Genomic DNA, 27,015 nt, shown 5'->3' with positions numbered 1-27,015 from the left:
TATGCATTTAACAAATACAGACTTTACAATTCTAAACAGCATCAATCTTCTGCAAATAACTGTGGATTTTAAAAAATTATTATGCAAAAAGAGCATTTTAAAATCATGTTAAAAAAACATGAACCCTCCCTTTCACAACAATTCTAAACCAATACAGTTTTATAAAAAGAGTTTGGGCTTTTCTGTCACTTGGCTGAGTCATGACTGCCAGTAATCAATCAATCGTATTTACTGAGTTGCTGTGTGCAAAGCACTGCACTAAATCCTTGGGAGATTACAAACAGTCCCTGCCCACAACGAGCTCACTGTCTACAACTCGTACACAGTACACTGCAGTACTGCTGCAGTGCTAAATGCCAGACTTTCACAGCAAGATGCAATTCTCAAACCTAAGAATATTTAAAGAGGGAAAAAAAGCTGCCGTCTAAAAATACAAAATAATTCCCCATTACTGAGGTACAATGATCCAATTCAGAGCTCCAGTGAACACCTACCTTATTTTCACCTGTTTATTTTTCCAATTAGGCAGAATTTGAATTCCAACCTCATAATTTTCCTACCAAAATAGCAATTAGGATGGTTCTCAGAATAAGCCACCATTTAGTTAATATCGTTATCTTCTTCCATGGTTAAATAATATGAACGACAACTGGATCCATTTGCATCGACTGTACAATCCCTCTAAAAAATGTCTGTTCTATTGCATGGTAGCAAAAATATATGCCATACCCTTCCAAAAAGCACACATATTTCTAAATTGGAGCCTTGGAATCACAAAAATGTCCACTGGGATGAGAAGCAGTGTGGCCTAGTGAATGAGAGCACAGGCCTGGCAGTCAGAAGGACTTGGGTTCTAATCCCAGGTCTGCTGTGTGACCTTGGGCAAGTCACTTCACCTTTCTGTGCCTCAATTACTTCATCCGTAAAATGGGGAGTAAGACTGTGAGCCCCATGTGAGACATGGATTGCACCCAAACTGATTTGCTTGTATCTACCCCAGTGCTTAGTACAGCGCCTGACACAAAGTATTTAACAAATTCCATAGGAAAAAAAAAAGCTTTACTCCACAGACTTCATTTAAAGATCAACTATTCCTGAACACAAGCATAGACCAAAAGGCCAGTGTATCCAACTCTTCTCGGACAATTACTCCCTTTAGCAACATGACTGTAAGATGATACAGGAATAGGGCTAGGTGGTGCTCCACATCATCAGTCAAGCAGAAAATGATGATTTCTTGACATGACAGCTGTTCAGATCTCTGCTATAGCAAATTTGCCAGAGAAGTAAGCTCTGCCCCGTCCATCCTAGCCCAGCCCTCCCCATTCCAGCAGGTTTCTTGGCTCCTTTCCTGCACTCCAGGGCCAGCCCTGGTCTCCCTAGTCCCTCTGTGCCCCCCTCTCTTCTAAATTCAGGAGTGGGATGGTAGGAGAGCAGGGGGTAGGAGGCAAACACTCCTCCTTCCTGGTACCACTGGGGTGCCACGGTGAAGGTCAGAGCTGGTGGCAGAGGGAGTGGGGTCCTCCCTCCCTCCTCCCCAGTGTTCCACTGCTGCCACACCTGCTTTTCAACCAGGGCGACAGCATTTGTAGCTGGGGAGGAGGGAGGAGAAGAGCTCATGCTAGTGACAGGGTCGTGGGAGGAAACCTCGCCCTATCACAGCAAGGTGGCAGCCACAGAAAAATGCTGGAGGAGAGAGGGAGGCAAAGAAGGTAGGGCATGTATGAGGTTGGGACAGGGCTAGCTTTAGCCACTCAATAGGAAAGGGGTTGAGTTCAGAACTTCTGAGGCTCCTATGGCGTTCTGTCTACCTTTGCCAGCATCACACTCTTGGAGTACTTGAGTGTCTTTGAACAGACCAGTCAGTGCAGTGACTTCTGCTGTGCTGCAGGACGAAGCATAATGTGCAAACCTTCCTTTCGCACTCCAAACTCACCTACCCACCTCTACAATATTTTCTGTTTGCTTTTTAACCTTATCACCAGAACTTACAGCCCCCACCAGTTTCGTCCCCAGCTTGCAGCCTCCACTTCCCAGGGCTGCAAAGGGCGGGGGGGGGAAGGTAGGTAGTAGCAGTCCCCTCCCAGGCCTCTCCCAACCTGCTCCACTCTGGTTCAGTTCAGGCCCATTCCCTGACCTTTGTGGTCTTGGGAGGTGAGGGTCAGTAAAAAGCAGTGCTAATTTTTTTCTTTTTTTTTAAAGTCGAGAAAAGCCTTGAGGGGAGAAGAGCCTTGGGAGATTGCGGAGGCAGTGGACAGATGCCCCGAGTTCAGGGTAGCAGAAAATCCACAGTGATGGCAACTCAAAGTGTTGGGGGTGAGAGCAGGGGGCAAAAGGGGGTGGGGGAAGAGGCCAGGCTTACTTACCTGGTCGCAAGCGAATCCATTAAAATGGATGCCATGCAAAGTCACTTCATCAGGAAGTGAAATTCGCCAGGTGGGTGAGGAACTGTTTTTGAAGAAGACGGCACATTTAGACTAAGAGGAGAGTAGATCAAGGAGTTTAGTTTCTCCATTAAGAATGTGTTTCTTCTCGCTAACTTGCACCAATATGTCCAGCCATTTAATGTTATGCTGAAGGACAAAAATCAGATAGTTTTCTGAACATGGAGTGAGAGAAATGGGAGTTAAGTACTATCGAGCCCAAGCCAAGGCCCATACAGCTGCTGGATCCACCAGGCTGATCTATGACACACCATCAGTACTGGCCTTAAAGGAGACCGCAGATGAATGCGAAGTGGAGAAAACAGTATACAAGGAGAGAAGGAATCGAGGTCCACAGGGGAAGCACAAGACAGCCGAAAAGCAGTTCACGTCATGATATGGGATAAACTTCTCAGGTCTGTCCCATCAAACTGCCAGAAAGTGTGGTCACCCATTCTAAACCCCAACATATTGTTTTAAAGAAGGTGGAAAGGTGTTTCCCTGGCACTGCCAAATGTATTCCCTGTTTGTTTGGTGAGGGGAACGGGACAGTGATGCACTTACGAAAACTTTCCTTCCCATTCATCATCTTACCATGAGACTCTAGTCCAGCTCCCTGTGCCAGCCCGTTGTCATAGGACTGAAAAAGAAAAAGCAATATTACTCACTTTTATTATCATTATTATTAAGTGTCATTGTCATTCTTAAAAATCGCTTGCTGGTGTTCAAACGTGGGGGTCCGGCTTTCCCTCCTGCTCTCCTTCAGAGCGCCCCATCCCCAAAATTGCACGTAATATTCAAAAAGATGTCTCCTTAAAATACACAAATTTAACTTCATGTGTCATAGAAGGACACTCTGAAGTCTCTTATTTAAAAGCTTAATTCTACCACTTCAGACCTCTTCTGGTAGAAAAAAGGAATTATCACCACCTGGGTCACTGACTTTGAGCACTGATTCGACGGGTTGGACCTGAGGCGACATGAGTGGGTACATAACTGCCTTGTCCTAATGGTTACACTTAGCAATCTAGTAGAGTTGTCTTTCAGTAGGGTCAGGTTGGATGGGGGTGCCCCTCAGTTGGGAATCCCCCTAGTTCTTTCTGGACCCTATTTGACAACTCACCCCACTGAAGTAATTCCTTAAATCCAGACTAAACATTTTCTCCTTGTAATCCGAACCCATTTTTTAAATCCTGTAATTCTCAGCTCATCAGCAGCTTTTTTCACCCTTCCAATACCTGAAAAGTGAAGCCTATTTCCTTTCTTTTTTTCCATCCACCTCTCAAACTCTCCAGAATTGATTGTGAGCATATCGGCTTCCATGGCAAAATATGCTCACACTGTTTATTTATTAATAATAATAATATTAATTGTGGTATTTGTTAAGCGCTTACTACGTGTCAGGCACTTTTCTAAGCACGTTGTAGGTACAAGCTAATCGGTTTGGACACAGTCCATGTCCCACATGGGGCTCACAGTCTTAATCCCTGAGGCCCAGAGATGCGAAGCGACTTGCCCAAAGTCACACAGCAGACAAATGGTGGAGCCGACGTTACAGCCCAGGTCCTTCTGACTCCCAGGCCTGTGCTCTATCCACTAGGCCATGCTACTCCTCGTTCTCTTATTTAAATATTCAATTCCACTGTTTTTGGCAATGAGGAAGAGTCCATCCTTTTCGCTAGCAGCCATGAGGGCTATTCTCAACAATGGTTTATGAAATGAAATGGGTGAAGTGAGTTGAGTGGCTTCTACTGCTGAGATTGAACATTAAGACTTCAATATTAAACAGTCTGCTAAGAAAGGAAACCATTTTTTTTCTAGCTAACAAGCTCAAAGATATCACCAAATCAAGAATGCCTGACATTCTTCAGCATAACTCACCATACTTCTTCTTATGTAGTCTAGGGTTTTCTTCATATCCATGCCTGACCAGTTATTGAGCATGTAGCAAATGCAGGAAGCACAGTACACAAATCTCATGTCGTTCTCGCTACCTTCAGGTACAGCACAAAAACTGAAACACACATTTTTATGCTTAGCATTGTACACAACAGTCCTTTTAATATATGCCTTAAATACATTTTATACTGTATTGTTCCTCCTCCGTTTATCTTCCTTTTAAATGCCAAACAGCATGCAGAGGGTCAATGTGTAAAGGAAAAAAGAAAAAACAACCTATCATGACAAGTTCACAATGGCATCTCTGAGAAGTCTAAGAAACTGTAACCCAATCAATCAACGGTATTTATTGAATGCTTACTAAAAGCACAGCACTGGACTGAGCGTTTGGGAGAATACAATATAACAATGAACAGACACATTCCCTGCCCAAACCTAAAACAACTTCAGGGATAACAATCAACTCAGGACTACTGTTTTCACAGATTAGATCCCGCTTTTGGGAAAACCAAAATGGAATACCGGATGCTCTAAGAATTTCAGGGATATTTTCAAACTTTTGGATTTTATTTGTTTTGGCAACCCAGGTGACTTTCCCTAATTGGGAACCAACACAAATGTACACATTGAAGTTACAATTGGTTACAAGAAGGGTTTGTGGTGAGAAGCAGCAGGGCATAGTGGATAGAGCATGGGCCTGGGAGTCAGAAGGTCATGGGTTCTAATCCCGGTTCCGCCACTTGTAGGTTGTGACACCTTGGGCAAGCCACTTCACTTCTCAGTGTCTCAGTTACCTCATCTACAAAATGGGGACAGACTGTGAGCCCCATATGGGACAGGGACTGTGTCCAACCTGATTTGCTTGTATCCACCCCAGTGCTTAGAACAGTGCCTTGCACATAGTAAGCGCTTAACAAATACAATAATCATAATAGTAATTATTATTATTATTTTGGTGGAAGCTGACAGTTGCCTTGCAGTTCATAACTCGGTCATTCACTTCTCTGGGAGCCGATGGTAGGGTTACAGAATTTGTTATATAACAGCAAGGTGCGGAGGCAGTTTCACTGAGTTTAAATTGAAAAAATAAAAAAACTGGAGAAATTAATGGGTGAGATACTATTCCTCCTAAGCACCCTTGTGTGCCACCATCATTGGGCTGAATCTGCGTAAATAACTTATAAACTTATAAAGGGTTGGGTTCATTTTCAGTTTTTAGTCTTTAATTTTTCTCAGGCGTTTATTAGAATTTCCTACTCCAACCCAAGCAAGGTAAAGAATGGGTGAAAAATGTGAGCGTGCAATTTTTGGGTAAATATGAGAATTTGTTTTTGGTCAGAAGTGGAGACAAGTGCCGCACTGTCACCAGCAACTCCAGCTTTGGAGCCGGTTAAAAGTCACCCAGACCAAATCTGGTGCTCTTGACAGAACCAAAGACTCCTGGGAATCCCCCTGAACCCCAGTGCCCAGGCACCTCTGCTTCCCTTCTCAGTCTTCCAAAACAGATGCAGTTCCAAAACTTTAAATACCAGAACTGGCTGAATTTGATTAACACAAAATTCTGGGAAAAAAATCAGGGGAAAAGCCCTGAACATGTGGTGGGGGTAAAAACAGGGCTAAATCAAAAACAAGAATCCACCAATGACTTTTCTTAAGTTGATCAAGATTCTCCCGTGAGAAAGAATTCATACCTTCCATCTTCCTGCTGAAGTGCCCTCACGCCAGCCAGGCAAGCTTCTTTATTTACTCGGCTCAAGTCATCTCCAAGAATAACTAGGCATGACAGACCAGTATAAGTCATTGCTATGTGCCCACTATCATAAGGGTGAGCTGTACCAGGAGGCTAAAACGAAAGAAATTCACAACATAATCCATGAGGGCACCCTTGATTAGAGCACTGCAAAACAAACAAGTATTTCCATGGTAGACCTTCAACAGAAAGCAAAACTGAGTTTAACTTCACCCTAATTTGTAAGAATGGAAAGCATCTGATTATAATAATAATGGAATTTATTAAGCGCTTACTATGCGCAAAGCACTGTTCTAAGCGCTGATTTATACGTCAGTTATTTGGTTTCAGTGCCTGAATGATTACACGCAGGCCACTTTCACAAATTTAAAATTTCCATTAGTTAACTTTAACAATGAGCAGCAATTACAGTGTTTCCTGTTCTACTTGTGAAACAACTTGGTCAAGTTTCGTATTTCAGTGGGATGCTTAATGACACCTGATGTATGTTAAATTTGAAAACTGCCCAATTAGCTGGCTGAACACAAAATGAGAAGCATTAAGAAGCAGTCTTAATCTCCATTTTACAGATGAGGTAACTGAGGCACAGAAGTGAAGTGATTTGCCCCTGGTCACATAGAAGACAGGTGGCAGAGCCGGAATGAGAACCCAGGTCCTTCTGACTCCCAGGCCCGTGTTCTATCCACTAGGCCACGCTGCTTCCCATATAATACCATTCTATCATCCACACATACAATACGAGCACCGAGTCTACTAACCTTCGATGGACTGAAAGGAATTCCCAGGTAAGAGGAGCCTCGGAATCCACAACGATTTAAATTTGATTCTAAAAATAAGCACACACATTGACTCTGTAAATAACATAATAAGGTTTTGGAAATACATATATACATTGATAAATATGTTCACAAGAGAATCTCTACATACACTTAGTGAAAGGCAACTGACGGTATTTATATTAACAGAGCTCAACAAATGTTGGCATAGTCCACCAAACAAAAAATATCAGTTTAGAGAAACTATCTGCCCCTGTCCAAGCATGCTGTCGTTTAGTCTCTCTGTAGGTTTTAACTTGATTTGCCCAATTTCTGATTCAAATTGTTTTAAAAAAAATTACGGTGAAGAAAAAACTAAAATCCCCAAATTAAATTGTTTTAAGTTATATTTTTTCTTAACATTTTCACTGCCAAAATGGACTTGAGTTGATTTACAAATCCATTTTAATTTACCAGGATGATTCAAGTCAATTTAGCAAATGGGTGTGCTGTTAATACTGCATGCTCAATAGAATGAACCTGTATTCTGGAAGGTTTGATCAATTTTAAATGTGCCAAATATTTGGGTGGGTAGAGAAGTTTCTCCTTCTTTCCTCTGTAAGGAGCTTGGAACTTCCTTGGGTTCACTAATCCATTCCAATGTTTAACAATTTTGTCTAAAAAGGCCAGTTGGTCATAGAAAAAAACAAAAACAAACCTAAATTAGTCTAAAAGCGTTATGTTCTTTACAAAGTCTAATTACCCAGTATCTTTCTTCTTCAGATATTTGTAAATTGTTTAATAATACTAATGATGGCATTTGTTAAGCACTTACTATGTGTGAAGCACTGTTCTAAGCGCTGGGGGGGGGTACAAGGTGATCAATCAATCAATCAATCAATCGTATTTATTGAGCGCTTACTATGTGCAGAGCACTGTACTAAGCGCTTGGGAAGTACAAATTGGCATCACATAGAGACAGTCCCTACCCGATAGTGGGCTCACAGTCTAAAAGGGGGAGACAGAGAACAGAACCAAACATACCAACAAAATAAAATAAGTAGGATAGAAATGTACAAGTAAAATAAATAAATAAATAAATAGAGTAATAAATATGTACAACCATATATACATATATACAGGTGCTGTGGGGAAGGGAAGGAGGTAAGACGGGGATGGAGAGGGGGACGAGGGGGAGAGGAAAGAAGGGGCTCAGTCTGGGAAGGCCTCCTGGAGGAGGTGAGCTCTCAGTAGGGCCTTGAAGGGAGGAAGAGAGCTAGCTTGGCAGATGGGCAGAGGGAGGGCATTCCAGGCCCGGGGGATGACGTGGGCCGGGGGTCGATGGCGGGACAGGCGAGAGCGAGGTACAGTGAGGAGATTAGTGGTGGAGGAGCGGAGGGTGCGGGCTGGGCAGTAGAAGGAGAGAAGGGAGGTGAGGTAGGAGGGGGCGAGGTGATGGAGAGCCTTGAAGCCCAGGGTGAGGAGTTTCTGCCTGATGCGCAGATTGATCGGTAGCCATTGGAGGTTTTTGAGGAGGGGAGTGATATGTCCAGAGCGTTTCTGGACAAAGATAATCCGGGCAGCAGCATGAAGTATGGATTGAAGTGGAGAGAGACACGAGGATGGGAGATCAGAGAGAAGGCTAGTGCAGTAGTCCAGACGGGATAGGATGAGAGCTTGAATTAGCAGGGTAGCGGTTTGGATGGAGAGGAAAGGGCGGATCTTGGCAATGTTGCGGAGCTGAGACCGGCAGGTTTTGGTGACGGCTTGGATGTGAGGGGTGAATGAGAGAGCGGAGTCGAGGATGACACCAAGGTTGCGGGCTTGTGAGACGGGAAGGATGGTAGTGCCGTCAACAGAGATGGGAAAGTCAGGGAGAGGACAAGGTCTGGGAGGGAAGACAAGGAGCTCAGTCTTCGACATGTTGAGCTTTAGGTGGCGGGCGGACATCCAGATGGAGATGTCCTGAAGGCAGGAGGAGATGTGAGCCTGGAGGGAGGGGGAGAGAGCAGGGGCAGAGATGTAGATCTGGGTGTCATCAGCGTAGAGGTGATAGTTGAAGCCGTGGGAGCGAATGAGGTCACCAAGGGAGTGAGTGTAGATTGAGAACAGAAGGGGACCAAGCACTGAACCTTGGGGAACTCCCACAGTAAGAGGATGGGAGGGGGAGGAGGAGCCTGCAAAAGAGACTGAGAAAGAACGACCGGAGAGATAAGAGGAGAACCAGGAGAGGATCAGTGTCCCACGTGGGGTTCACAGTCTTAATCCCCATTTTACAGATGAAGTAACTGAGGCCCAGAGAAGTTAAGTGACTTGCCCAAAGTCACACAGCTGACAAGCGGCGGAGCCGGGATTAGAACCCATGATCTCTGACTCCCATACCCGTGCTCTTTCCACTGAGCCTTGCTGCTTCTCATTTCTTGCTTTGTTCCAGATCTTTCCATGTTTCACTGTTATATTCACTCTATAATTTAAGGGGATTAGTACCTGCCCCCTATTTTTCTGAAAATAGGCATTTGTTCATTTCCAACAATTCTCCCTGTCCTTTGAGTTTTCACAAAAACACAAAGGATTGTGAAATAACTTCTGATTCTACAATCTCAGAGGCAGATTACTGGGACCTAACTGTTTGAACATAACCAGAATTTTAAATCTTCAACCATGTCCCTTTTTTTTAATGGTATTTGTTAAGTGCCAGGCACTGTACTAAGTGCTGAGGAAGATCACAGTCCATCACCCAGGGGCCTCATAGGTTGAATCCCCATTTTACAGATGAGGTAACTGAGCACAGAGAAGTAATAATAATAATAATTACGGTATTTGCTATGTGGTTACTATGTGCTAGGCACTGTACTAAGTGCTGGGATGGATACAAGCAAATCAGGTTGGACACAGTCCCTGTCCCACACTGGGCTGACAGTCTTAATCCCCGCTTTTTAGATGAGGTAACTGAGGTACAGAGAAGTGAAGTGAGTTGCCCAAGGGCATACTTCAGACAAGTGATAGGGCCAGGATTAGAACCCAAGTCCTTCTGACTCCCAGACCTGTGCTCTATCCACTAGGCCACGTTGCTTCTCATAAGTGCCTTGTCTAAAGTCACACAACAAAGGGCAGAGCAGGATTATAACCCAGGTCCTCTGAATCCAAGGCCCAGGCTTTAACCACTAGGCCATGCTGCTTTCCAATTCCAGTTGAGCTTTCACATTCTCTTATCATGGATGGTTTAAGCCCTGGTTATCTAATCAGGTGGTAAGAAATATAGAAGTCACTAAAAACCACTGCTTTGTCAATGTTATTTGCTACTGATTTCCTGTAACTTGGGAAATCTATCTTGGGCTCTCTTCTTTTACCCAATATAAAATCAGTGATATTTACTGAGCGTGTACTATGTGCAAAGCACTGCACTGAGTGCTTGGGAGAATGTTCCAGGGAGAATGTTCCAAAGTGTTCCTAAAGTGGAAATTCACACTATACTTACCTATGCATTTTGGAAAATACGTAAAAACTAATATATCTTTATAAAAGGATCTAAAATTTTAAAAGGTATTTTGTAATCCCATGAGTACATATTCATTTTGCAATTCCTGATAACTGATGGTGATTAATCAGCCTTGGGAATGATAAAATAGCACCATCTAGTGCTTCCATTCATAAATATCAAGACTCACAAAATTCAACTGTATTTAGCAAAGGCATCACAAATCTTTTGAGACAGTAAGTGTGCTTTAAAGCTCAAATACTCTAAATTTAGATCAGAAGAAGTCTTAAACCTACTTAAGAACATGGTGTAGTAGATAAAGCATGAGGCCTGGGGGTCAGAAGGTCATGGGTTCTAATCCCAGCTCTGCCACTTGTCTGCTGTGTGACCTCGGGCAAATCACTTAACTTCTCTGTGCCTCAGTTACCTCATCTGTAAAATGGGGATTAAGACTGTGAGCCCCATGTTGGACAGGGACTGCGTCCAAACTGATTACCTTTTATCTACCCCAGGGCATAGAACAATGCCTGGCACATAGTAAGAGCTTAACAAATGCCATAATTATTGTAAGACGACAGAAAAACTAAAGGGGAAAAGAGATGGGCAATCAAAACTAAAAATCTTCCTCGCTAGACTGTAAATTCATTATGGGCAGGGAATGTATCTGCTAATTCTGTTGTACTCTCCCGTGTACTTAGTACAGTGCTCTGCACATAGTAAGTGCTTCATAAATGTCATTGATTGTGGGCAAGGTACGTGTCTACTAACTCTATTATACTGTATTCTCTCAAGCGCTTAGTACAGTCCTCTGAACACAGTAAACACTCAATAAATAGAACTGATTGATTGATTAAAAGTTAAATGTCACCAGGTGAGGGACTGTACAGTATTTTTAATGTGGAATTATCTTTTGTAAACAGGGATTCTGTCATGAATATGTTTTATACAATGATTAAGAGATTGTGGAGAATAAATATTAAAACCCAGCAAGAAAAGTCTACTGTTTGATTCCTGGCCATGACTTGATTGCAAAGGCTAAATTTTATTTTTAGCGTATGTTGGACAGCAACAATGTCCTAGCAATAGAAAAAATACAGAGTGAAATTAAATGTAGGGTTGAGGAAACAACCATTTTAGAAACAAAACTGAGGACAAATTCATGGTATATGGGTTTATTGGATGAAGACTGGATTCATTTCATTTGAACCAGTGAGGCATTTTATAAGATTGGTTTCCATGTTTGTCCTCTTCCAATAAATGTCAAAACCCACAAATTTCTACTGCCCTTGGGCACACAAAGTAAAAGTTAAGTAAAAAATTAAATGTTCTATTCCCACCAAGTGATGACTTTTGACGCAAACAAAACATCCTGGTCCCATAGAAGAGATGCACATCACCACTTTAGCTTAGAAAAAAATATATCCTACTCAAAGACGCTGTGGCTATTTTGTCTATGATATGCTTTTCTTTCAGGAAGCCTACTTTGGTTAAATCTGGTTAAATCTGTTAAAAAAGCTAAGCTGTGCATCTGACAAATGGAAGCCAGACAGAATTAAAATAAATAAGTTAACATTTTTGAAGTAAACCCAGACACTTTGAGAGGCTGTAAGCAAAAATTCCTTAGAATAAAATGCTGTGACTAATCTAAGTACCTGCAGACAAGATTTAGGGTCCTCAGGCCAACATGATGACCTGGTTCTTCAGGCACAATAAATAATAATTAATAATTATTATGCTACTTAAGCGCTTACTATGTGCCCGGCACTGTTCTAAACGCTGGGGTAGATACAAGCTAGTCTCTGTCCCACATGGGGCTCACAGTCTTAATCCCCATTTTACAGATAAGGTAACTGAGGCCCCGAGAAGTAAAGTGACTTGCCCAAGATCACACAGCAGACATGTGGCGGAGCTGGGATTAGAGCCCAGGTCCTTCTGACTCCCAGGCCAATGCTCTATCCTTTAAGCCACGCTGCATCTCAATCTCTCTCCACCTCCTGTCCCTGAAGACTTTTCTGCATCCCTCTGTACCTCAAACTCAGCCCCATCCTCCCATCACCAGCCTCCCACTGAACTCCAGTACTTTTTTTTTTTGAAACCAGTGAGGCCTCACTCAAGCTGTGCACCACTACCAGTAGGAAAGCCTCAAATGGCAGGAGCCAACTTGTTTGACCAGCTATCTTCCCCTCATTGCTCTCTGTCTGGCTCTGACCTTCTTGGCCTAGCAGCCAAGACTTCCGCGCTCCTTCCCCCAACTCAGGCCCCGTTGGGGCCACTGTGACGGCTCCCGGGTTCATTTCATTTTCCAGAACACAAAAAATTCCCAAACTGGCATTTTGGAATTGAAACAGGAAAAGATTCTGCTTGGCAGTGCAGGATTCTGGCTGCACCAAATTATTCCATAAGTCAGGAATTGCACTCTTAGAAAATGGTGTGCTATAGAAAACTTTTGCTCTAGCACTCGCCAAACTTCAGGCCATGTTCATACACACATGGCCAAAGTGCTTGTCCTGGCACTACAGCGCACTGCATCCCAACATGCATATTTTTCTGACAAAAGTTGCCTAGTACAGAAGCAGTGTGGCCTAATGGATAGAACACAGACCTGGGAGTCAAAAGGACCTGGGTTCTAATCTCAGCTCTGCCAACTGTCTGCTGTGTGACCATGGGCAAGTCACTTCAATTCTCTGTACCTCAGTTACCTCATCTGGAAAATGGGGATTAAGACAGTGAGCCCTATGTGGGACTGGGACCGTGTCCAATCCAATTACCTTATATTCATTCATTCAATCGTATTTATTGAGTGCTGTGTGCAGAGCACTGTACTAAGTGCTTGGAAAGTACAATTCGGCAACAAATAAAGACAATCCCTACCCAATGGGCTCACAATGTAGAAGGGGGGAGACAGACAACAAAACAAAGCAAATTATATCTACCCCAGCGCTTAGTACACTGCTTGGCACATAGTAAGCACTTAAATAGCACTGCTATTATTATTCACTATTTCCCTGTTTTCTAGCCAAAATGTGTAGTGAAAACACATTATGGCAGAACTGAGTGCATACTGAATTTTAAATGTGTACTTTAAGCTCAACTTGACTAAAATATACATACGCACTATTTACAAAAACAAGACCTTGGCATCTAAACAGTGGAATCCAATGAAACTTACTGGAGTGCATTATCTTTATTTTGATTGAAAAATCTACCAAAAGAGATAATCATTTAAGATCTTCACCTTCAATTATTCATAAACTATCTATCCATTGGAGTCCAAAGCATTTTTTACCTTTAACATAGAATAAGCTCTATTTGGAAATACACGCCAAACACAATCTCCTTTAAAACTTTAAAATTAACTTCATCGTTCAGATTCTATCCCAGCTCTGTGTAGTTCCTGAAGAAAACGGACATTGCAACAAGAAAAAAAAATGCTAGTGCTCATGTCTGGTTGTCATTATTTTTGGAGTATAGGATTAGATGGCTTTAACTGTGCAGAGAATGGTCCTTTCCCCCTCCACCTGCCCACCCACCACACTTCCTCCCTTGGACTCCTTGGCCCCTTGTTGCTTATTGCCCATTAGTCCTAATTAATTAAGACTCCAGCTCTCACACTCTTGCTAATTCCACCTGCTGGGGTTCTTTCAGACTCCTGCCAGCCTTGCTGTTGTTTCGGAGGGTCCTGCACACAAACACTCTTTGTGTGGACTTCGCGATGGGCAGCAGCCCTGCCGGCCTACTTACTGCACTCTGTGCCCCAGTGGGAATGTGACTGGCTGGGACCAGAGACAGAGTGAATGGCACTGGGGAAAACCACTAGCACTATAATCAATTCATTTGTGCAGGCTTTCATGTATGATCAGTTTTCTAAAAAAGCCTTCAGTTCACATCTCCCCACTCCTCAAGAACCTCCAGTGGTTGCCCATCCACCTCTACATCAAATAGAAACTCCTTCTCAATGGCTTTAAAGCTCTCAATCAGCTCACCCCTTCCTATCTTACCTCGCAGCCCAGCCTGCGTGCTTTACTCCTCCAACACCAACCTACGGCTCTCTCGTCCCCAACCCCTCGCCCACGTCTTCCCTCTGGCCCGATCTCCCTCTCCCTTCATGACAGACCACCGCTCTCCCCACCTTCAAAGTCTTATTAAAATCACATCTACAAGATGTAGATTACATCCCCGACTAAGCCCTCATTTCCTCTACTCCCTCTCCCTTCTGTGTCACTGTGTCACATCCACGACTAAGCCCTCATTTCCTCTACTCCCTCTCCCTTCTACCTCCCCCTCTATACTGCAAGCTCCTGATGAGCAAGGAACATGCCTACCAACTAACTCTACTGCACTGTACTCTCTCAAGTTCTTAGTACAGTGTTCTGTACACGGTAAGCACTCAATAAATACAATTGATGGATTAACCAAGGTTTATCTGTCATTCTTAATGGGAAACTCCAACTACTGTTACCCTATATGCTTCTATAGCTTCAATTTTAATCCTACCAATTTCCTCAAATTTAATCCACATGTTCTCACTTACTAACTGAAGGTCATAGCAGGTCAGAATGGAAAGCACCTACAGGCTTAAACCACTTCACAATCAGCTTCCTCTTTAATGACCTTTCCTTCTCTTTCCATTTTTTTGGGCCTTTATATAAACCTTTTTAATCCTAATGTTTATGAAGCTCTTCAAAAATGAAGGCTGCTGATTATTTTCTTGTTTTTTCCCCATAAGCCTCTTCTTTTCAGAGGTTTCCCATTGGTGTAAATTCCTTAACAGGAATAATAATCAATAAGTACAACAATGAATGAACCGTAGAGTATATGGGCAGTAATTATAGAGTAAATAAAACAGATAGTTCAAGAAAATTTACAGAGTAATTTTTTCATTCAAAAAATGCACTAACAACTTATAGTATTGTGAGATGCCTGGGGCTCCACAGCTCTAAATCCCAGCCAAAATAATAATAATAGAATTTGTTAATGCTTACTATGTGTCAAGCACTATCCTAAGTGCTGGAGAAGCTACAGGAAAATCAGGTCAGACACAGTCCCTAACCCACCTGGGGCCCAGAATCTAAGAAAGAGGGAGAACTGGCGTTGATCCCCATTTTGCAGATGACAACTGAGGCACAGAGAAATTAAGTGATTTGCCCAAGGTCACACAGCAGGCACGTGGCGGAGCCAGCATTAGAACCTGGATCCTTTTGAATCCCAGGCCCAGCCTCTTTCCATTAGGCCACCCTGTCAGGAGAGCCCGACCATCGATAATGTCCACTGGGTCCTTACTGTAATAGATGTGACTGGGGCTCCTCACTGAGGGAATCTCATTCCTGTAACACTTTGGCCACTACCACTTCCCTCCACCCCAACCCTGGGCCAATATCTAATAACAATAATAATAATGGTATTTGTTAAACACTTACCATGTGCTATGCATTGTTCTAAGTGCTGGGGTGGATGCAAGCAAATCAGGTTGGACACAGACCCTGTCCCACGTGGGGCTCACAGTTTCAATCCCCTTTTAACAAATGAGGTAAGTGAGGCCTAAAGAAGTGAAGTGACTTGCCCAAGGTCACACAGCAGACAAGTGCCAGAGCCAGAATTAGAACCCATGACCTTCTGACTCCCAGGCCCAAGCGCTTTCCACTACGCCATGCCAATTCTCTCAAATAAACACCCCTGACAAACAGCAAGGGAATCATTTATGGTCTGGCAGCTGCCTACCTCCAGAGGTTTATTGCAGGAAACTTGGGAGGAAACATAGCTCAAAATCTCTCTGTATCCTGTCCCTCCAGGATCGCAACCCTAAACTGTCAGCTCCACAATGGCTGAAAGGTTTCTTCCCTAACTAGCCCATTTTCTTTCTCAATCCTCCCCTGAGATTTGCTAAGTTTGAGTGGGGGAGGCACCTGATACATCCCTGGGATTTTCTTGTTACGTTATTCAAGTAGACACTATGTGCCAGGCACTGTACTAAGCAATACGGCAGACAAAAGCTAATCAAGTTGGTTCTAGTCCACACCCAACATGGGGCTCACAGTCTTAATCCCCATTTTACAGATGAGGTAACAGGCCCAAAAAAGTAAAGTGACTTGCTGGGATTAGAACCCAGATCCTTTTGACTCCCAAGCCCTTGCTCTATCCACTAAGCCATGCTGCTTCCCAATTAATCCAATTAGTCTTTCCTCATGAAGGGGGTCCCAAAGAGTGAGATTCTGCCATTTCTCCTCCTGTCTTCCTCTGACTGATGCTAGCTTGTGACTGCCACAAGCATAGCAGTGAAAATTTTAGCTGCATATGGACTCTATGGAGGAATTTTGCTATATAGTCACCCAAAATACCCTCCTCCCTCTATTCTCTATAAAAGTCTAGGGAATTGCATTACGACAAGATTGTAAGTTCATTATGGGCAGGGACTGTGCTAATTCTGCTGTATTTTACTCTTCCAAATGCTTAGTACCATGCTCAATAAATACCACTGATTGACTGATTTGAAGAAAACTCAAAGCCCCGATTATGCAAGTCCATTCAATATACGTTCAATTATAAACAGTTTTATGACTGCTTCAACATACAAAGTGAAAAGACAAACATCACATATAGTGAAATCTCACTAATTTGAAGTGGGGGTGGGAGGGAGAGAGCTGAGTCAACTCTGAAGTCGGAATAGAAAAGTATTCCTTTTTTTACTAAGGCACTATTTATAGGGGTGCCTCTCCCACCCCTGCCTCACATTTGTGTTTGTCATCTTTGGTTATGTGCTAAAAATTAGTTTCGCTTCCTGAAATTTGTATTGCTGTTCTTTCTGTCTCTCTCAAATTCTAGTGAGCACAGCTAGAGATTTGGGGCTCTTCCCATTCCTCAGCACCCCTGCACAACTAGAGATGGAGGATTTCCTCCCGGTTCCAGCAAGCACTTGCAGGGGAAGGAAAACAGATTTTATATATTCTTTGTTTTGACTGTTTCTTGGTGAGCGGGTAACTGTTTGCACAGCTCAGCACCATGGAAGATGAATCCAAAAGGAAGTACTGAGATTCACGCTTAGCCCTTTTCCTCTTCCCAGAGACTGGGTTCCACATGTCCATTTAGGGGACTAGAAGTCCTGCTCCATAACATGGAAAACCTGCAGGCTACAGACAGCTCCACAAAAACCTTCCCTCTACTGACTGGGGGAACCGGAAGGACCTATACATTCTAAAATTCACTGTGGCACCACCATTTTGAAAATCAGTCAGTTTGACTATAGTTTAAATGATTAATTTTACAGGTTGAGGGTACAGGGAAAGAAGAAACCTGCCGGACCCTGGCTCTTCGAGGGTTTTATACCATCTTACCCACCCTATCAATCAACCAGTGATATTTATTGAGCACTTACTATGTACAGAGCACTGTACAAAGTGCTTGGGAGAGTACAACACAATTAGCAGACATGTTCCCTGCACCCTAGTATTTAAACCCTCTCTGGCTTCCTTCCCAGCACCTCCAATTACCCAGGGGCTTTGCCTATGGCTAGTACTGCATCTCAAGGTACACACCACACGCACTCATAAGTGAATTTCACCATCAGTGGTATCTTCTGTGTTCTTCTGTGGGCAGGGAATGTGTCTGTTATACTGTACTTTCCCAAGCGCTTAGTACAGTGCTATGCATACAGTAAGCGCTCAATAAATTCAACTGAATACTCTCTCTTTCTCCCTCCCTCCTTCACCTGGTGTACCTTGCAAATATACTTCTCCCTCTATTCTCTTCTCATCCAATCTTCCCTAGCTTCCCCTTCCCACCATCGCTTCACCCTCAAATTGTCCAGTCAAACCAAAGTTGAATGCAGCAGCAGCAGAGCAGGCAAAAAAAAACAAACAAAAAACAAACCAACCCAGATGCCTCAAGGTAGGAATCCCCATGGTCAAAAAACTGGCTGTACCCCTACAGTGCCGTGAAGTACTGGGGGTGGGGGGGTGTCAAACTCCTAGATGGCAAGCTCAGCCTTGGGGGATCTGTGACTGATTAGCCTAGGTAATAGTAACCTGCTTCCTTATAGTCTTATAATAATAATAATGATGATGATGGTATTTGTTAAGCCCTTACTATGTGCCAAGCACTGGGGTAGAAACAAGGTATTCAGGTTGTCCCATGTGGGGCTCAGTCTTAACTCTCATTTTACAGATGAGGGAACTGAGGCACAGAGAAGTTAAGTGACTAGCCCAAGGTTGCAGTATTTATTGAGCACTTACTGTGTCCAGAGCACTGTACAGCACAACTGAGTTGGGAGACATGTCCCCTGTCCACAGTGAGCTTACAGTCTAGAGGCGGGAGCTTATTCTGAAATCCTTAAGAGCAAACACACTTAATACAGTACAACAAACCATCAGGAAGACCATTATTTTGTGAACTGCAGGTGGGCTTCAAAATCAAGTTTCATCATACCTATTTTAACTCACACCACGATGCATGGACACCAACAAAATAAACAGAAAGTGTTAAGTGATGATGTCAAAGACAAGAGTGAGAAATCAATCAATCAATGGTATTCATTGAGGGCTTTCTGTGTTCAGAGCACCTTATACTAAGCTCTTGGGAGAGGATAACAAAATTTACGGAAGACAGGGTTTTATAATTTTCAAGGTCTCTGTGGATGCCATGAGCACAATTGAGGATGTCTGAGCCCTCATCTTGCTCCAACCCAGATACCACAGTCCCAGGTTTAGCTAATATGAATAAAACACCAAATAAAGCTGTTCTAACACAAAGAGTCGATTTACAGTGAACATCTTTCAATAAGCATAAGCAAAAGTATAAACCATGGATTTCTAGAAATGGTAAGCAAAGTTAGAAACTTGCTCCAAGGGCCAAGGTAGCAGACATTACATAAAATAAAAACTCACTCACTGTCTTCTGTGGGAAGAACCTGCAGGGAATAAATCCACTCTATAATACCATCTCTGTTCACCACGTCTAAGGAATCCAACATATCCAGTCCGGAGAGTGCAAAAAATGCAATTGTCAGCCTACAAGAAAAAACAAATAGCAATAGTTCACCATACTGCCAAACTAATGAATGCCTCCTGGATGAGGAAAAAGTGTAGACACCACCCAACATACAGAAATAATCCAGCCTTACAGATACACCAATACAGATACTGCTTCACCCCCCAAAAATTGTCTCTGGTCACATTCCCTGCCCTCGAGCTTACAGTGTAGAAGGGAGACAGACATTAATATAAATGAATAACGGATATGCACATAAGTGCTGTGGGGCTGAGGGAGGGGTGAATAAAGGGAGCAAATCCAAGAGCAAGGGTGACACAGAAGGGAGTGGGAAAAGAGGAAATGAGGGCTTAGACAAGGAAGGCCTCTTGGAGGAGATGTGCCTTCAATAAGGCTTTAGGGAGAGTGAAACTGTTTTAAAAAGAGCACACATCTGTCCTAGGGAATTTCAGTGTACTTACCACTTGAATGTATGGATAGCATAGACCAGCTGACTTCTGAGAGACCCGTCCATGCCTACCATTTCATTTCCTCCTCAAGCATATGCCTGCCCTTCAGTTTCTAAGCCAGGACCAAACCCAAGAATCTCTGGGCCAGCTGCCGGCTAACTAGTGAAGATGATAGCCTAATTCAGGGGCTCACATTTAGAACTTCCCCAAGACTGGCCAAGCTAAAACACCTAGACATTGTCTCACCCTTGTAGACTTGTTCTGGAAAAAGGACATACTCCCGATTTAAATCACCACACAGAAGAAAATGGGGAAAAAAAAATATCAGACCTGAGCAGAGAACTGGATTTCACCCAGAAACTCAATGGGGAAACAGTTCGAGAGTGCCAAGAGATGAAGGTGGAAAATTCCGGGAAAACCATTTCTAAAACTGTCCTTGTGTCATCTACAAAGCACTCATTCCCGCTCTCTTCTCCCAGAAGCAAGATTTTAGGGTGACTAAATTAACTGGGAATAACTGTTTTAAAGAGTTATAAGAGTTTTGCACTCTATTCAAGCCCTGCTATTTTTTTCTTTCAATAGTTGAGTCTCCTTTGGACTAGATTTTGAAATGTCAAAACACGTTCTTCTTTCCACTGATGTGAGATGGCTTTTCTAGCTAACCTATTTATTCTGTTCTGTACTCAAACATTCCTAATTTAACTAAAAGCTGCTTCCTCGAGGACAAGGTTCCAAACCTTTTCTACCCGTGTCCTGCTTCTCTCACCCTTCTTCCTCCCTCAAGAAAATTCCTGAGTGGATACTCCAAATGCTGCTCTGGTTGAGGAGAAGAGGCAGAACCAGACGGAGGAGTTTGATATATCTCCATTCAGCTTTGGGAGGGGATGACAGCAAACCAACTTGAGAAGGGTGGCTGAATAAAGCCTGACTTCCTCCCAGCTCCCATGCAATCTCCTTGGAGAAGATGGGAGTTGCATTTCCTACTTTAACTGAGCTCCAAGACATACTGCATTACGTCCTAGAGCAAATGTCACTGTTTACTGTTCTATTGTACTTTCCCAAGCACTTAGTACAGTGCTCTGCACACAGTAAGTGCTCAATAAATATGACTGAATAAGTGAAATAAGAAAGGGAAGCAGTGAACTTAGTCCATTTCTGTACTCCAATGCCTATAAATATCATTTCCTGTCAGCAGTTTACCAGTGGCTCAAACACTCACCACTTCTAAAACGTCTGTTCCATCCACACAAGCACACAATTAGCACTAGAATTAAACAGTAGGTTATTTCTGTCATCAAAATGCTATTACAAACACACTTTAAAAGTCAATTGGTACACTGACATAGTTAACAGAAGTGGGAACAGTAGTTAACTGTAGAGGAAAAGGGCCTGGGAGTCAGAGGACCTGGGTTCTAATCCTGATCCTGACTCCACCACTTGCCCCTGCTGGGTGACCTTGGGCAAGCCATTTAACTTCTCAGTGCCTCGGTTTCCTCAACTCAAAAATGGTGATTCTCCCTCCTACTTAGACTGAGTCCCATGTGGGACAGGGACTGTGTCTGACGACTGACTTTCATCTACTCCAGCGCTAACAAAAGTGTTTGACACATAGCTTTTAACAAATACCATTAAAAAAAAACAAGGTAAAGATAAATTGTAAAGGAGGAGACAACAGAGTAAAATACTTCTCAGATGAAACTTGGAAACAGATGAGCTATCTATGACAAAATGAACCACAAGAATAGAATATAACTTTTTTTCTGCATTTTACTGTGCCAATCGTGTATTTCTTATAGATGATCTCATGCATATGTATATATATATATACATATATATGTATATGTTGCCAACTTGTACTTCCCAAGCGCTTAGTACAGTGCTCTGCACACAGTAAGCACTCAATAAATACGATTGATTGATTGATGTATCCACCCAAAAGAACAGTAAAGTGGGTGAAAATACTTATTCCCACCTAGAGAACAGAATTTGAAAAACAAATAAAACTAACGTTTTGCTTGAAGAGATAAAGATGGGAATAGGCAGAGTGTTGTGACCCTGTGTCCAGTAGCCTACCTAGCATGTAAGAACTGCTGCCTTGGAAGAACTGTTTGATTTGCATTGGTAGGAACACAACAGAATTTCCACTGTCTAAACCACTCGGCACTCACTGATAATCCAGATGAAACAGAAATTGGGTTCTAATACTACACAAAGAAAACACAGGACCATAACCAAGCCATAATGAGACCATCTTATTATCGGATGAGCTAAGAGTTGCACACTAATAATAATAGACTGTGAGCCCGTTGTTGGGTAAGGACCGTCTCTATATGTTGTCAACTTGTACTTCCCAAGCGCTTAGTACCGTGCTCTGCACACAGTAAGCACTCAATAAATACGATTGAATGAATGAATGAATATGCCAAGCACTGATCTAAGGGCTGAGTTAGATACAGGATAATCAGGACCCACGTATGGCTTGGAGAGTAAGGAGGAGGGAGAACAGGTACTGAATCCCCATTTTGCAGATGATGGAACTGAGGCACAGAGAAGTGAAGTGACTTGCCCAAGACCATACAGCAGGGAAGTGGCAGGGTCTGAATTAGAACCCAGGGACTCTGTATCCCAGGCCTGTGCTCTTTCTATTAGGTCATGCTGCTTCCCTCAGATTCACACATCCATGAAATGACCTGCATTGGTGCAAACAATTCCAAACCACAATTACTGCACGCTGGATCTGGGTAAATGGGGCCATATTAACAATGTAGAACCAGAGACCGAAAAAACAACAGTGCCTGATGAAAAAAGAGTAAGCCCAAGAACACATAAAGGAGACTTCTAATCCCTGGGTTAACAGGCTAATTTAATGACAAAATAAAAATGTTTCCAGAGTTCAAATGCTTTTTAATGGCCTTTACCACACCTCGAACGGCATCCAACTAATTTGATAGTAGCATTTGCCACAAACCTGGCAAAGGAGACTCAAAAGCATTATTTCCCTTATGCCATTGCCTCCTTTTGGTGCCCCCTCATTGGCTCAAGGGACTAACACTGCTCTCTGGGGCTAGCATTAAGAAGCAGTGAGAAGTGAAAAGTGAGCAGTTAGAAGCAGGGTGGCCTAGTGAATACAGCACAGGCCTAGGGGTCAGAAGGAGCTGGGTTCTTTCTAATCCTCGCTTGCCCCTTGTCTGCTGTGTGATCTTGGACAAGTCACAACTTTTCTGTGCTTCAATTTCTTCACCTGTAAAATGGGGATTAAGACTGTGAGCCCTATGTTGGAAAAGGACTTTGCCCAATCTGATTACCTTCTATCTACTCCAACGCTTAGAACAGTGCCTGACACCTAGTAAGCGCTTAACAAATACCACAATTATTATTATTATCAGCATTGCTTCTCAGGATTCTGCAGAGGTTAGAGCTCAGAGCATGAAAAGATGGTTTGTGAGTACACAGAGTCAGCTGGGATGAGACCAGTGTACCATATGGTTTCTGTCTGCCTCATTTTCCAATCAGATCATCGTTTTAACAAATACCTGTAAGAAAAATGATCTGTGTCATGACAAGGAATTTTTAAAATCAAAAATAAAACTTTTTTCTTATATAGAGCCTTTCATTAAAACTACTAAGTGGGAGCCCAAGGCTCAGTCCTAGTTCTATCACCAACACTGTCTCAGATTCCCACCAGTTGCCTGTCTCTCTTGGTCTTGATTTTTCCTTAATAAACGGGGAAAATTATACATGTTCCCATATCTTGCAAAAACGGAGTAGAAGTGGCATGTATAAGAAGCTTCAAGCTTCTTGAGGGGCATTCAACTACTATAAACAGCTAACCTACCCACGGTCGATGCGGTGCTGGCAATACACCAGGAAGGAAACAACTCTCACTACAATTCTGGCATTTTTCAAACTTTTTTTTAAGCTTGTAATAGCCTAGTCCGTACCCTTAACACATCGGCTTTCTGGGCTAAACTTAAAACCTCCCCCCAGTATAAATCTCAACATTGCTAGCATCAAGTGTAATAATACTGTATCTGTTAAGCATTTAATATGTCCCAAGCACTGGGGTAGATACAATACAATCAGAGACAGTCCATTTTCCACATGGGTCTCACAGTCTGAGGAGGATGATCAAGTATTTAATCCCCATTTGGCCTATGGAAAGAGTACAGACCTGGGAGTCAGAGGACCTGGGTTCTAATCCTGGGCTCAACCACTTGTCTACTGTGTGACCTTAGGTAAGTCACTTAACTTCTCTGGGCCTCAGTTACCTCATCTGTAAAATGGGAATTGAGACTGTGAGCCCCATTTGGGACAGGGACTGTAACTACCTCAGTGCTTAGTACAGTGCCTGGCACATAGTAAGCACTTGAACACTACCAAAAAAAAAAAAAGATGAAGAAACAGGAATAGAGAAGCTAACTACGTACCCAAGGTCACACAGCAGGATTAGAACCCAGGTCTCCTGATTCCCAGCCCCGGGCTTTTTCCATTAGGCCACATTGCTTCTGTAATGCAGAGTGAAAGTCAGGGCAGGGGCCCCGACTTTGAGTTTGTATGTCGTTGGAGAGGGAGTTGGAGGCAGGCAAATCGGTGGGACATAAGGGGAAGGCCATCAATACCACTGTGAAAAGTTGCGACCTCACTCTCCCTGATCCAAACCTTGGACGGCAGGACCTACCCTGAATTTTCTGATGCTTTCGATAATGTTGTGCCAATCACTCACCTGCAGATATTTAACATATATCTCATTATTTTTATATTAATGCTGAATTTCTGTTGCCTCCCTAGTGGTCTGAATCTACTTTAACTTCATAAGCCTTATTGCAACAAATACAAGTCCCACAGACAGAATTTATGGGAACTCAGTTAATCCTTGCTGATGAAGAGTATGTGGGTGGAGGGGGACAAGGACACAGCCCCCTTCGATGACACTTACAGGATATTGAAATGATTTTTAAGGTTATCAAATCAGAGTTGACAAAAGAGGACCCAGTGCAACTGCTATAGGGTTCTGGCTCCACCACTTGCCTGCTGTGTGACCTTGGGCTAATCACTTAACTTCTCTGTGCCTCATTTCCTCATCTGAAAAGCGGGGGTTGAGACCACTTGTCTGCTGTGTGAGACAGGGACTGTGTCCAATCTGATTATCTTATATCTACCCTAGAGTTTAGTACAGTGCCTGGCACACAGTAAGCTGCATCAGCCTCCTCTCTGATCTCCCATCTTCCTGTCTCACCCCACTTCAATCTATACTTCACGCTGCTGCCCGGATCATCTTTGTGCAGAAACGCTCTGGGCATGTTACTCCCCTCCTCAAAAACCTTCTGTGGCTACCAATCAAACTACGTATCAGGCAAAAACTTCTCACTCTTGGCTTTAAGGCTCTCCATCACCTCGCCCCCTCCTACCTCACCTCCCTTCTTTCCTTCTACAGCCCACCCTGCACCCTCCGCTCCTCTGCCGCTAACCTCCTCACTGTGCCTCGTTCTCGCCTGTCCCGCCATCGACCCCCGGCCGACGTCCTCCCCCTGGCCTGGAATGCCCTCCCTCCACACATCCGCCAAGCTAGCGCTCTTCCTCCCTTCAAAGCCCTACTGAGAGCTCACCTCCTCCAGGAGGCCTTCCCAGACTGAGCCCCCTCCTTCCTCCCCCCCCCACCCCCCCGCCCTACCTCCTTCCCCTTCCCACAGCACCTATATATGTTTGTACATATTTATTACTCTATTTTACTTGTACATATTTACTATTCTATTTATTTTATTTTGCTAATATGTTTTCTTTTCTTGTCTGTCTCCCCCTTCTAGACTGTGAGCCTGCTGTTGGGTAGGGACCGTCTCTATATGTTGCCAACTTGTACTTCCCAAGCGCTTAGTACAGTGCTCTGCACATGGTAAGTGCTCAATAAATACAACTGAATGATAATGTTGTGCCAAGCACTTACTTGCAGATATTTAGCATATATCTCATTATTTTTTATATTAATGCTGAATTTCTGTTGCCTCCCTAGTGATCTGAATCTACTTTAACTTCATAAGCCTTATTGCAACAAATACAAGCCCCACAGACAGAATTTATGGGAACTCTGTTAATCCTTGCTGATGAAGAGTATGTGGGTGGAGGGGGACAAGGACACACAGCCCCCTTCGATGACACTTATAGGATATTGAAATGATTTTTAAGGTTATCAAACCAGAGCTGACAAAAGAAGACCCAATGCAAATGCTACCGGGTTCTGGCTCCACCACTTGTCTGCTATGTGACCTTGGGCTAATCACTTAACTTCTCTGTGCCTCAAGTTTCCTCATCTGAAAAGCAGGGGTTGAGGCCACTTGTCTGCTGTGTGAGACAGGGACTGTGTCCAACCTGATTATCTTATATCTACTCTAGAGTTTAGTACAGTGCCTGGCACACGGTAAGCGCTTAACAAATCCCATTAAGAAAAAGTGGGAAGGGGAGACAGAGCCACCGGGGAAAATGACGACATTGGAAATGGAAAGTTACAGTAGACCAAAAAGGGGACGAAAGAAAGGGATGGCAGGATGATAGAAAAGGCAATAGTAGCTGGTATGCGCCAACACCTAAATATAAAGTTTCCAAATTTAACTCTGGTCCCTTCCGCAAACTACGACATACACCGATGTCAACCTTCAGAGAAAGAGCACTCTTCAGGGCAATGGCTATCTGAGGGGCCGGAAGGCACGCACATGAGAGACCGCCTGGTTTTCTTTTTGTGGTATTTGGGCTTTGAGTGCCAAGCACTGTTCTAAGCGCTGGAGTAGACACAAGTAAACCGGGTGGGCCACGGTCCCCGTCTCACATCAGGCTTAATCCCCATTTTACAAATGGGGGAACTGAGGCAGAGAGAAGGGAAGTGACTTGCCCAAGGTCACACAGCAGACAAGTGGCGGAGTCGGAATTAGAAACCAGGTCCCTGTACCGCCCAGGCCTATGGCCTAGCCACTAGGCCACGCTGCTTGTGGGCCAAGGGTGGTGGTGGTGGGGGGGGGGCATTAGGCTGGGAGAGGAATGGGCGGCAGAAGGTGACGATTGAAGGGGAAACTGAAGGCACGGGCTCAAGGTGGGGCTGAGGGGTGGAGGGGGGAACGCCCTCGTCATCCACCCCTGGCGTTACCTGCTGGTCTCCAGCGATGAGTAGCGCTCGGGCAGGACGTGGAGACACCGCTGGAAGAAACGGACATGGCGGTCCCGCAGGAAATCGAGCCGCTCCTCATCCCCATCCGCCATGGACCCCTCCCTCTCCTCCTCCTCCTCGGCCGCCGCC

General features: G+C 43.7%; 1 protein-coding gene across 1 annotated transcript in view; it reads right to left on the bottom strand.

Moving 5' to 3' along the window:
* PGGT1B (protein geranylgeranyltransferase type I subunit beta) overlaps positions 1-27,015 on the bottom strand; it is a 39,655-nt gene extending 12,640 nt beyond the window's left edge. The window contains exons 1-6 of the mRNA XM_038769622.1: positions 26,866-27,015; positions 19,186-19,304; positions 6,831-6,898; positions 6,014-6,165; positions 4,305-4,437; positions 3,018-3,063 (exon numbers count right to left, since the gene is read on the bottom strand). Of these exons, the coding sequence (XP_038625550.1) occupies positions 3,018-3,063; positions 4,305-4,437; positions 6,014-6,165; positions 6,831-6,898; positions 19,186-19,304; positions 26,866-26,978 (631 nt within the window). The 5' untranslated portion in view covers positions 26,979-27,015. The remainder of the gene's footprint in view (positions 1-3,017; positions 3,064-4,304; positions 4,438-6,013; positions 6,166-6,830; positions 6,899-19,185; positions 19,305-26,865) is intronic.

This window comes from Tachyglossus aculeatus, chromosome X4, assembly GCF_015852505.1.
Source record: "Tachyglossus aculeatus isolate mTacAcu1 chromosome X4, mTacAcu1.pri, whole genome shotgun sequence".
NCBI lineage: Eukaryota > Metazoa > Chordata > Mammalia > Monotremata > Tachyglossidae > Tachyglossus > Tachyglossus aculeatus.
This window is presented reverse-complemented; position numbering and strand designations above follow the sequence as displayed.